Genomic DNA, 12,956 nt, shown 5'->3' with positions numbered 1-12,956 from the left:
TTTAGCTATTTCTTCAACTTTCTTAGCCTCTTGGCTTTTCCCATTTAAACATTGGTTGATTACCGCACAACAAAAAAATCAACTTACACACATAACAACTGCCTATAATTATGTCTCTATAATGACTTCTCTTCTCAACTTATTTAAAAGAATTCACTAATATCTTTTTAAAAAAAAATCCAAACGAGACCCACACCCACCTTTTGATTAAAAATATTTTTCAAATATAAACCATGCTTGTCACCCCCTTAAAAAAAAAACCTTTTTAATGTCTTGTTTTTTTAAGTTTTATATAAAACTTTACGTAACAACAAAGCCCTCAAATTAAAAACTTTTGAATAATCCCTTTTTAACAATCTTGAACGAGAGCCTTTTTAATGGATTTTTTTTTTTTTCAAATAACATAAAGCCTCATAAAAAAAATTGAAACAACTTTCAAATTTCCTTTAAAAACACTCCTTTCATCTTGTTGTTTCTTTAAGAAAGAGAACGAAAGACTTTTCTACCTTGTTGTGTTTTACGGCGATAACACAACCACTGCTGCCACGAGGTAACACATCTACCGCTTCTCCTGCTTCTTAGTGCGATTGACTTTTCTCTTCGTGCTTTCAATCGATGTTTCTCCTTTTTAATGCATCCTGTTGTGCTGGCATGGGAATTTAACTAACGCACTTGTTGAGGCCTTCGCGGCTTGGAAACGACAAGATTCTTCGACCGACTTACTGGAGTTTTCATTAATTTGGTTGTGTGTGTTAGCGTTTTTTTTCGAGATTTTATTGGTTGATCACTCAGAATTTTTTAATTGAACCTTAAAAAAAGGTTTTCCCGGACTGATCTATCTTCTGAGAGAGGTAATGATTTGTTTCGTCTTCTTCACAGAACAGGCTTCACCCAATTAGTTTATTCAAAACAGAGGCTTCTTCTTACTCCTCGACTTTTTGGGCTCTATTGTTTACTCTGGAGTCTTGTGTGATTTCGCCGATCATCTTTCTGCTAATTGCTGATAAAAATAGTTAAAATCACACAATCACAAAAGTATAATCATATATAATGCACAAATGGTGTATGTGTAAACACACTCACACACTGATTACATTCACTCTATTAAATAGAGTTTTTGAGATCCAACTTATTCCTAATTTAGAGAGAGTGGTTGAGAGAATTTCTCAACCATCACAAACCAATTTCTCAAATATGGAATGTAAGCATTAATTTCCAACATCCCCCTTAATGATTACATTACATGAAAATAACAAAATAATCAAGCTTATCAGTAGATGTTCCATCAAGTTGCCTCATAACCCTCGGAAAGGTGTAGTTGGCAAGTTGGATTCCCGAGTTCCCTTCCTCAACTCCCGAATCAAGGACCTCTCGAAGTCAATTACTGGACAACATCCCAATTTGTCGCATAACCTCATTAGGAAACCACCACGTCTACCACTAATGAGGGATCCTTCCCTAGATCCGCAACTGCCATACTATCTGGACAACCATCCATATTGAGCCTTACTACTACTTCTTGATTTCTTCAAAACATTTTATAATAATGGAAATTAAACTAATATAATCACAAATGTATTTTCCATCTGTTCTCTGTCCGGCGTTGTAATTGAAAAAGTAACTAGCATTGTCCACCCAAACTGATGTTCTCTGAATTTAAGGACAAACACCACTCTGTAGTTGGTATCCGGAAACAAAAGACTGCAGTCGATTTGACCACGGACCTCCAACCACGAAACCACTGTTAATTCCGCAAGTACCTCGAATCTAGAGTCGTGTACATGTTGGGCCAGAATTCCAACCACTGGCGGAGCAAAGGATGAGAGGATTGTTTCAAATGATCGGTCCAAGGCATAGATAGTTGTTCTTTCCTTTTCAGGTACAATTTCTGCAAATATGGGATTGTTAGTGGCATCTCCGTTCCATGATATGAAGATTCCCATGATGAAAAACATTAGGCCATGTGCCAACCCAGTAGAAGGATCACGAGGCATAACTAGCAGCAGAACTGCACTCAAAGGAATAGCCAGACCTGCACTTATTTGCGAAAGAATAATCCTTCCAGCATTTGGAAGGCGTCTGGCAATAACGTCCCCCATTCGCCCTCCAAACAATCCACCCAGGGAACACCCCATGGTAAACAGAGTCATCAGAAATGCAGTCTCTTCATGAGAGAAGCCAATGAGCTCCAGCCACATGGGTACAAACGATAGAGCCGACCATGGAAATGATCCCATGACCCCTTGAGCTACAAATATCTGAAAGCTCCGAATTCCCATCACTTTCTTCGCTTCTGCAACCATTATCTTCAGATCCGACCATATTGGTGACACCCCTTTCGTTCCATTTTCTCTAAAAAGATTCACAGATGCTATATCACTTGTACTGTTTAAAGAAGTTTTGGGCATCGAACCGTTTGAAAAATAGTAATAATAAGCAATTTGGATAAAGCCAGGCATAAGGAATTTGTTCCAGAGATCGTCTGAATAGGACACAGATTTGAAGAGCTTAGAGACAACTGAAAGTCTGCTAATGTCGCGCGGCATAGTAAAGGAGAAAATGGAAGATATATAGCTCTCTACCAGGTCCAGCATACCTGTCTCGCGTTTGCGTTCAGCGCCGGGCATTAAAAGACAGAAATAAAAACAATGTCGATTATGATGAACAAACACACAAAAAAAGGATTTGGACTCACAATACACAGGCCTCTGATCCTGTGCTCTGATACCATGATAAAAACAGCTAAAATCACACAATCACAAAAGTATAATCATATATTATGCACAAATGGTGTATGTGTAAACACACTCACACACGGATTACATTCAGATCACTCTATTAAATAGAGTTTTTGAGATCCAACTTATTCTTAATTTAGAGAGTGGTTGAGAAAATTTCTCAACCATCACAAACCAATTTCTCAAATATGAAATGTAAGTATTAATTTTCAACAATTCCATGGAGTTTTACGCAGCCTAAGCTCCGATACCATGTTAAGAAATAAAGAATAAAAACAGTTCCAATACCATAATTCTCTAAGTACTGACCCAACCCTTCTATGCTTTCTATCTTGTCACTCTCTAGAATCCTCAACAACTCGAACGATATCAACGATTAAAAAAGGACAACTATTTAACTTTGTTAGATTTGGTAATGGTGAGAGATTTAAGTTTTCCCAAACTACAAAACCCTCTGATCTGCCTCAATTTTGTAAAAACACAAAAGTTCAAGGAAGGATTCCATACGTAGGACAATTGGACACGTTTGGAGTACCCTCGTTCTCTGGTAACCCGGGGCTGTGCGGTTCTCCACTTCTTTGAGCAGACGATTGACCATGCAATACTTTCATGTCACCGACAGGTTTATGCACTGTTTAATGGAAGCGTCGGCCATAAAACAGGAGTTGCCGCTAGCCATTTTGATTTAGATTTTCCAAAATATTTTAGATTTTATTTAGATTTTAGGAGATATTGTAGAATTTATGAATAAGAGTGAAGTCAATTTTATCTTATCAAATCAAGAATAACTTTAAATTCACTTTATTCTTTCTCATAACAGTTTGAACGAATCAATCTCAGAGTCAGACTTTCACACTAACTTTAAATTTTATTTAGATTTTAGGAGATATGATAGAATTTATGAATAAGAGTGAAGTCAAATTTATCTTATCAAATCAACAATAACGTTAAATTCACTTTAGCCTTTCTCACAAACACAAAAGATTCGTTCAGCGCTTTTCAAAAGCCTATCTAATGCAATAAAACCCCACTTCTTAATAGCTTCCATGGTGCATGAAAATTAACAACATTGTACCTCACAAAATGAAACAATAGTGGGTATCTCAATTTAACATAAGAAATAAATAGTCTCTAGAAATAAAATATAAAATGCTACAAAATATTCTCATCAACCTCAATAATAGTTCTCATTACATATATAAAATGCTACAAAATATTCTCATCAAGCTCAATAATAGTTCTCATTACATAGCTTCAAATCATAAAATATCAACTATCTCAAATTATAACATATCAATTAACTCACTCTAAGAAGATTTTAAGGAAAATAAACAATGCACCAACAAAAAAATGATAGAGAAACAGAATGACATAGTCCTCCTTCGTTGAATGAAGGATGAGAGGAAGCTATAAGTGTTTGGCATTCTTTGTTAATTTCTATGTTTCTTAAAGTAAAATAGAATATGTTTTTTTTGGGGAAGAAGTACATCTTCACAGACACTTTGGATGGAATATCGCAAGATCTTTGAAAATTTTTCTCTGTGGATGGTGAAAACTCTAAATTTTATAAGCTTGTTTTTTAGTTATGTTATAATGTTTTTTAATATATTATTTATCAGTTTTAATTTAAAATTAATATAATACTTATCAATTTTAATTAAAAAAATTTAGCAATTTGTATGTCATACACCTATCTTGTAATGTTGTAGTGGAGCAAAAAGTAATCAAAGAATTTTTCAATGTTATAGTGGAGTAGAGAATAATATATTGCTATACCGGGAAAAAAATAAGCTATTGGTTGTATTGAGTTATTAATCTAGTAAAAATGAAAAATACAAATGTTTTATAGTTTTAATTATGTTTATTTATTTACTGCTAGGTGGAAGAAAAAAACATAGTGAATTAATTTTGATTTTTGTATTATGAAAAATTTCCCGAATATTATAAAGTATATAGTAATATGTATTGTAACCATTTAATTGTTAAATAACATATTGAATAAGCTTTTAAAAATAGAGTTTTTTCTAGTTTTTTCTAAATTATTATATTTATATAATATGTTTATAACTAGTTTATTTTTAATGTTTTACATTTTTTCATAAATCATTTTTTTAACACAAATATAAATAAATAAATAAAAACCAACTATAACATATATAATAAAACATAAATAATAATGAAAATACAAATCGAGCTTTACAATTTATTTTTTTCGATCGAGGAATTTCTCAGTGGTCTTGTGGCTAGTCAAAATGTCAGAGCCATGTGGGAGGGTGTAACATCCTATCCACAGTCCAAAGGTTCTCCGTCAACCTGCTTTATTTTCTTCACTCACAATTCTGCAGTTTAGGATTTTGTCTTTGGAGGAGGACTTCTCAGAGCTTAGAAGGGGACCATGGAAGACTGCTACGGAAAAGCAGAAGCCTTTGTCGACCTCGATCCCGACCCACATAATATTTTGGCGGTGTGGGGCTTGGAGCCCACTCAGCAGAACCTGAAAAAGGTAATTTTTCTAGCTAGATCGAGGCCTTGCATTTTTGGATGTGGCATCAACTTCGATGGTGTTGGATAGGGATGAGGGCTTCTGGGTGGCGCGACAGGTGGACCCTAAATTTGACCGTCTTGGCAAGCAGCTTCAGAGGGATGAAACTTCTTGTTGGCTTTCAGCATCAGTGCATATGGATCAATTCTCTTCGTTTTGTTTGGATCAAGGTATCTTAAAGGGACCAACTCTTGGTGTTCTAGAAGGAAAGAAATCCTTAGCCATCAAAGAAACAAAAAACCTAGTTTGTTGTGGTGGAGACAACAACCTCAGTGCAGATGTGATCCTGGCTACCTTAGTGCAGATTTGATCCTGGCTACCTCTCTTCATGTTAGCACAAGACCCTCATTTCCTATAGGGTCAGAGGTTTAGTTTGCTCAACAATCAAGAGGGCTCAAAGACATAATCCATAACAGTGTCAGGGTAAGATCTAATATCTTTAATCCTTCTAATCCTTCATGGGTAGGGTTGAGCTCCAACATTTTCTCTTCAGGCATCGAGGGTTTCTCACGTGGACAGAAATAACTCGAAGCAGCTAAGCTCCCAAAGCCTTGAGTTGTTTTTCTCTAGCAGAATTTTAGAGAAGGGAGTTTCACTTGTCTGTGGTTGGGAAATTTTGGATGGTCAGGGAACACTCAATTTTGCTCTCAGGGAGGAGGCTCTACAAGAGGGTCGGTATGAAACCCATCAGGTTTTGGGTTAGGGTATGTCCCGAAGAATATTTATATAATTTGAGAGGGTAAAATGTGCCTATTTGTGAGGTGTTGAGGGAGGACACCTCAAAAGAGCATAAACAAAATATAGGATTAGTTTCGTGGGAAGTTTTCATAGAGAAAGGGTTAGTTGATCCTCATAATATCAATTCCAGGAGGCCATAATATCCAGATCTGGGCCATGCAAGGCGCAAGCCTTTTCGACAGGTGGTGGATAGGGTCATTGGAACTGAGGAAGGGGAAGGTATTAAGGCAGGAGTGAAACTGACAAAAAAGGAAGTTCATACAAACCAATTCGGATGACAAGCACCTAGTGTTAGGGAAAGATATACAACTGGATTCAGCCATGGAGGTGGCAAAGCACATTCTGGTTGGGAGGGCATTGAGAAGACACTTTAAAGCAAAACAAATAGATGGGTGGCTACATGCTTCATGGGATGATACTCCAGGCAAAGAAGCCGAGGTAATTATCCTTACAAGTGGTTGGTTCATGTTGAAATTTGGGTCAACGGTCCTGTTAAAATGATGGAACCCTCTCTTTGACGCGAGGAGGGAGAATGTGGAAGAGGTACCAATTTGGGTAATATTACCAACTCTTTCCCCTTAGCTTTGGACAAAAGATGTGTTTCATGCAATCGAGAATAAATTGGGGGTTTTCCAGGAGGCTGATATGTCTTTTAATACATCCATAACCAGAACTATTTCTAGAATCCTTGACAAATTGGATCTCAAAGAGGGGTTGTTGCCCAACATCATGCTAAATTTCAAAGGATGCAATTATAGCCAACAAGTTGACTACAAGGATTTACCCTTCTCCTATCGTCAAGGTCTTACTCAGGAACATTTGGCTCGCAATTTCCCTCTAGTTGTTATGGGCATCAATAAATCAAGCTCTTAGTTTGGGATAAAACATGAAAGTAGTCGGAAGTTAGGATCGTGAGAGATTGGTCAGAAGGCCCCCACTTAACATGAATTTAAGGAATCTTAGGCTCAACAGGGAGAAAAGATGGTGTTGGGAAGCGGTTCAAGGGTGGAAGGCAAATAAAAGAACCAATAGGGATTGCGTGAGTCAGCCACACGTGAAGACAAATCCTCTCCTCCTTTAGGTATTTCTAAACCTTTCTCTCCTTGTTCAAATTATTATTTGAATATCAATTCTCGTATGGTATTAGTGCCTGGTCCTTCTAGGCCTGTTGTTGTAAGCACTTGTATATCATCCTTAATGGCTTCATCTCTTAGGCCTATTGATGACATTATCATATTTGCCTCATCGAATCCTACCCCCTCAACCTCTGCGACTGTGTCCGGCCCTCACCCTATTATATACCCTCCCTATAACATAAGACCCAAGGTTCCAAAAGAGGGCCCATCTGCTTGTATGGGAGGCTTGGGCCCTCTCCCGACCATTCTAGGGAATGTGAAATCCAAAGGTAGAAAATCACATCTCTCCAAGGCACAAATAAAATCTCAATGAGATATTGATGAATGGAAACATAAATCCCTCGAAGGGGTGCTTAGAGCAATGCATATCCCAACCCCAGTTCCCTCATGGTTTCTCTCTCTCTTAATTGCATGGGTTTAACTAGTTCCCGAATAAAACTAGCATTAATAAGGTTTGTTTCATCCTTTGGGTCTGATATCATCATGCTTCAGGAAACTATGGGGCAGGGTGACTAAAAATTGAAGCTTTGGTTAAGATGTTCCTAGGCTGGTACTTTTTCTCACTAGATGTGAGAGGTTGAACTATGGGATTAGCTATGGGAATAAATATGAAATATATCAAAATCTCAAGCACTTTGGGTTCAAAGAATATCCTGGGGATAAACATCTACTCAACTGACGTGAATATGGACCTGAGATTAATAAACATTTATAGGCGTTGTCACAATAGAGGCGATTATTGGGACAAACTGATGGACAAATCTTTTATGAAGGAGGATAACCTAATTCTTGGAGGGGAGGGGGACATAAATTTTTACCTAGGGGCCTCTATAATATGGGGTCCCCAAGCTCTCCTAGACCCAATGGAAAAATTATTTAGTCTCAATTTCACGGACAAACGCCTTATTGATGTTAACTTAATCAAACTCAAACCTGCATGGAAGAACAAGCATACTCGAGAAGATAGGGTGTCCAAGAGACTAGAAAAATTCCTCCTTGCTAGAACTTTCGTTAATAATATACCTCTACTCCAACAATAGATTGGTATGGGGGGTCTTCTAACCACCATCTACTTTTTTTAGAACTAAAGGGGGGAACAGAAAACCTGGCAGTCCATTCAAATTCAGCCCCTCATGGTTGGATGATGAAGGTTATACTCAAATCATAAACAAAACATGGATTCCTTTCAAAGATGATATGGAAATTTCCCCAACCTATCACTTCGTAAAAAATCTAAAAAGGAAAAAAAATTCCTCCATTGAATGGACTATTTAGAAGAAGACTAGAGATGAAGCATATCTCAAATCAATTGAACAAGAACTGGAGAGGCTAGAATCACCTACAGGAGGAGGATATGATTCTGTGGACATCAAGTAAAGGATCATGCAACTGCAAATCTCCAAGGGGGAATCATTGGCTAATAAAGAGGAACAATGGAGGCAAAAGAGCAGGGCAATGTGATTAAAAGGTGGGGACGAAAATATTAGGTTCCTTCATGACTATGCCAAAATTCAAAAGAATGCAAACACAAACTGGGAAATGCCATATCTTGATGGGAGAAAGGAAAAATATTTTGGTGAACTTGCGTCACTCGGTAAGGCTTTTTTTCAAAATTTATTCAAGGCCTGAGAGGAAGCTTCCATTGCAGAGGTCATCCAAGTAACATATTATTTTCCTAGGTTTGTGGAGGAGGATGAAAATAAACAGTTGATGGAGCCTATCTCAAAAGGGGAGTTGGAGACAATTCTCGAAGGGTTGTAGAAGGAAAAAATCCCCAGGCTAGATGGATGGATGGTGTAATTCTATCTACGATTTTCTTAGTTTCTCATGGATGAACTCTTGCAAGTTGTAGAGGATTCCCACGAGACAAGGAGAATCTATGACCTCTTTAACTCTACCTTCATGGCACTTATCCCAAACGTAGATGAGCCTAAATCATTCGATGAATAATACCTGTCTCCCTATGAAATTGCATATACAAAATCATAGCCAAGAGAATAGTAATGCCCCTCAGACTAGTCATGTCCAGAAACATGTCAAGAGAACAGTTTCGGTTCCTTGAAGGCAAGCAGATCCATGAAGCCATTGGCGTGGCCCAAGAAGGATTGTATAGTATCAAAATGTGAAAGCTAAAGTGGGTAATGGAAAAATCAGACCTGTCTAAAGCTTATGACTAGATCAACTAGATTTTCATTTGCATGAGTCTTACTCATCTAGGATTTAATGTGCCATTTATTAATTGGGTTATGGGGTATATAAATAATTTCTCTTTTTTTGTCTTAATAACTGGTTCAACCTCCCACTTTTTTGATGGCTAGAGAGGTCAGATACAGGGTTGTCCCCTGTCCCCCCTCTGATTTCTATTGGAAGTTGAAGGGCTAAGCATACTTCTGCTAGAAGAAAAAAGGCGAGGAGAGATAAATGGAATCAAAGTGGCATTAAAATTATTCACCACCCACTTACTTTTTGTTGATGACATTTTAATTTTTTGCAATGGCTTTAGATAGGACTTGGTATCCATAAAACAAGCACTCACTCTTTTTTAGAAAGCCACAGGTATGGTAATAAATGTTCAGAAATCAATACTATCAGTGACAGGGTTGTCTCAATTCAAGGTGAGAAGGGTGCAAAAAAAAAATCCTTTAGAATCATCCCCAAAGGGATAGTCTCAAGTGCCTAGGTTTCCTTTTAAAACCAAACTCTTACCAAAAAAATGATTGGTTGGGATTACTAGCCAAGGTGGAAAAAATACTTCAACACTAGAGCTTCAAGTGGTTGACGAGAGGTGGAAGATTAGTCCTTATTAAATTCGTGTTGGAGGCCATACCAGTTTATTGGATGGCCCTCGCATGGGTCCCAAAAGAAATTTTAGCCTCAATATGAAAACTATGTGGTAGATTCTTATGGGTTAGATCAAAGGAAGAATATGTCCATTATTGGGTAGCCTGGAAAATGGTGGCCCTCCCAAAATCCTAGGGAGAATGGGGCCTTAAGGACATTCTTATGTTTGCAAAGACTCTTTTTGTGAAAGTTAGTTAGAGGCTCCTATCTACATATAGCCTATAGACAACAGTGGTCACAAGGAAATATATCTTCCCCCTCTCATTTGATGACTGGATTAGAAGACAAGGTAAAATGATACCAAATTCATTAGTCATCTGGAAAGCAGTCAATGACTCTTTTAATATCATTGTAAGCAACCTACCGTGGAGGGTGGGAAATGGAGAAAAAATGAGAATTGGGCTAGACCCTTGGACAGGTTGTTCATAAATCTTCAAACTTTTGAATGAAACGGTGACTCTTCTAAATGGCCAGGGTTTCATTCATCTGCACCAAATAAGGGACGAAACACAAAATATCTTCTCGTCAGCACATTGGAAATCAACAATTCAACTAAATCTTCATGATGATCATGTTGGCATATGGGTTGATTATATCGATGTGCTAAAGAGGTTTCATATTAGACTTAGAGACAAAGAATATACGTTAGACACACAGTCCATTCAGGATTTACACTACAAAATAGGTTATAGTCGTCATATTGAGGATAAATTAAGGGTGATCAACCTTGAATGGTGATGGAAGCCCTTATGGAACCTTACATTCCTAGCTGAGATGTAGATTTTAATGTGGTGTATCATTATAAACAAAGTGCCAACTTGGGATAATCTCCAAAAGAGCCTAAAATAAGGGCCAGGATGGTGCACTCTGTGTAGAAATGTTGAAGAATCAATTCTTCATTTGTTCTTAGTTTTCCATTTCCCATAAAGCATCTGGGCTAAGAGTAGACAAATGTTGGGATTTAATATGGAATGGAGAGGGGCAAGTTTGTTTGAGGCTTGGAGAAGCTAGTGGACATCATCTCGGGATGAAACTCTTCGAAATATCCCCCCGTCATATATGTTGGGGAGTATGGTTGGCTAGAAACAAGGCTACTTTTAGGGAAATGTCACTTATCCCAAATCTTATTGCAACTGAAGTTGGAGAAATCTATGCTATGTTACCTAAGCAAGAACCTATTAAAATGCCTCACATGATCATTGCAGAAGAAATAAATTCCCAAATGGCATGGTCATATTTTGATGGGGCATCAAATGAAGAAAGCATATGTGGGGGTGGCCCAGTCCTTCACCTAAGTACCCAATGTTTCCTAAAGTAAAAAATTGGACTAGGCAGGGGTTTAACAATTATGCAAAGCTTCTTTCCTTAAAACATCTAATGTGCTAGGTCCTAGAACATGATTGCAAATCTCTTCAAGTATTTGGAGATTCTATAAATCTTATTAATTGATTCAACAACTCACAAAAATGACACAATCACACACAAATTCCTATTCTTGAAGAAATTTTACAACTAAAGCAAGCTTTTAATTATATTTATTGTTTCCATATATACAAGGAAGATAATTTTGACGCAGATTCCCTATCAAAGAAGGCACTTGACATGCTCTTAGAGATTGGTAGAACACTTAACCCATAAATGGGACAAAATGTCACTCTTAGCATACATCTTTTGTTGCAATTTAATAACTATCTAAACTTATTAATTTTTCATCACAGACATATTTTAGTTGTAGTTGAGGAGGGTCTAGACTCTTTCCCTCCTTTTTATGGTTATCATGCTCTTAGTTTCTATTTATGTACCATACATGCAATGTATATGTAACAATTTTGATCAATATGCCAATGAACATAAACAATCTTTTATATATAGTTTTGGGTTGGTTTTTATTCAAAACAACTAGATTTCTTTTTAGCCTCTTAACGAGAGGACTGATTGCTAATGTAACTTTTTATTTCTATTATTAATAGGAAGTTACAAATTTTTCTCAAGAAAAATATAAAATACAAATCATTTTAACCTTCATATAATAAAAAGTAAGTAATGAATATAAGATCTTAAAATTTTAATTTATAATCACCGCCATCTTTATATAATAATAAGGTTAGAAATCAAATGAGTGATGGTTAATTGGAAGTATCGTCTCTTTTTTAATTATGTATTTGGAAGGTTTACTTTGAAAAAAAATAGAATTTCAATTTAATAATTAATAATTATTAGGCGAATAGAAAGAATTTAATTGGTATAGATTATTTTTGTAGAATATCCATAATAATATCGACACATCAAAAATGAAGATTTATGTCTTTTTTGGTTTAATTAAATAAATTAATTTAAGAAATTGTCATATAAACAAGTGCCATATAAAGTGAGTTATAGTTTTTGAAGATGTGGTATTGATAAGTCATGATATTTGCCAATGATATTGTAACAAAGTCTCTTTACAAATTAATACTTTCCATAATAAGGTTGGGATAAATCTCCATATTTAAGAATCTTATTATATATTTGTTTCAAAGTCTTATATTAAGTATTTTTATAATTATTAATAATAATAATTTAAATTAAATTAAAGTTTTTAAATATTGAAGAATTTTCCCAATGCATTATATTAGATATCATTTTTCCGGATTCAACTGCTTTAAGTAAGTCATTCATCTATGACCATTTCCATGACAGGTAGTCGTAACTAACTAATTTCTCATGATTTTTTAATAGTCCACTTAGCACTTATTGGTCATGCTCTCCTCACAAGGTTGAAGAAGTGAGATCGAAACTAGTGAAATGAAATTTCTCATGATTTTTGAATAGTCCACTTAGCACTTATTGGTGATGCTCACAAGGGTGAAGAAGTGGGATTGAAACTAATGATATGAATCACATAATTTAATTAGATTTTATGATTTTTATTTTATTTTAGGAATCTGAAATGTAACTTAACATAAATGTTTTAATGTTTAT

At 36.1% G+C, this 12,956-nt stretch overlaps 1 protein-coding gene across 1 annotated transcript; it reads right to left on the bottom strand.

Annotated features, from left to right (window-relative positions):
- Positions 1-1,409: 1,409 nt before the first annotated feature.
- LOC149215316 (uncharacterized) lies at positions 1,410-2,798 on the bottom strand. The gene has a single exon (XM_089391075.1). The coding sequence runs from the start codon at positions 2,625-2,627 to the stop codon at positions 1,554-1,556; it is 1,074 nt and encodes a 357-aa protein (XP_089247201.1). The 5' UTR covers positions 2,628-2,798; the 3' UTR covers positions 1,410-1,553.
- Positions 2,799-12,956: the final 10,158 nt, after the last annotated feature.

Source organism: Pinus tabuliformis, chromosome 1_1 (assembly GCF_031772625.1).
Source record: "Pinus tabuliformis cultivar Carrire ecotype Pingquan chromosome 1_1, CPIR1, whole genome shotgun sequence".
Classification (NCBI taxonomy): Eukaryota; Viridiplantae; Streptophyta; class Pinopsida; order Pinales; family Pinaceae; genus Pinus; species Pinus tabuliformis.
This window is presented reverse-complemented; position numbering and strand designations above follow the sequence as displayed.

Excerpts from the sequence above, each read along its gene's own strand:
- LOC149215316 (XM_089391075.1), bottom strand. The coding sequence starts at position 2,627 with ATGCCCGGCGCTGAACGCAAACGCGAGACAGGTATGCTGGACCTGGTA.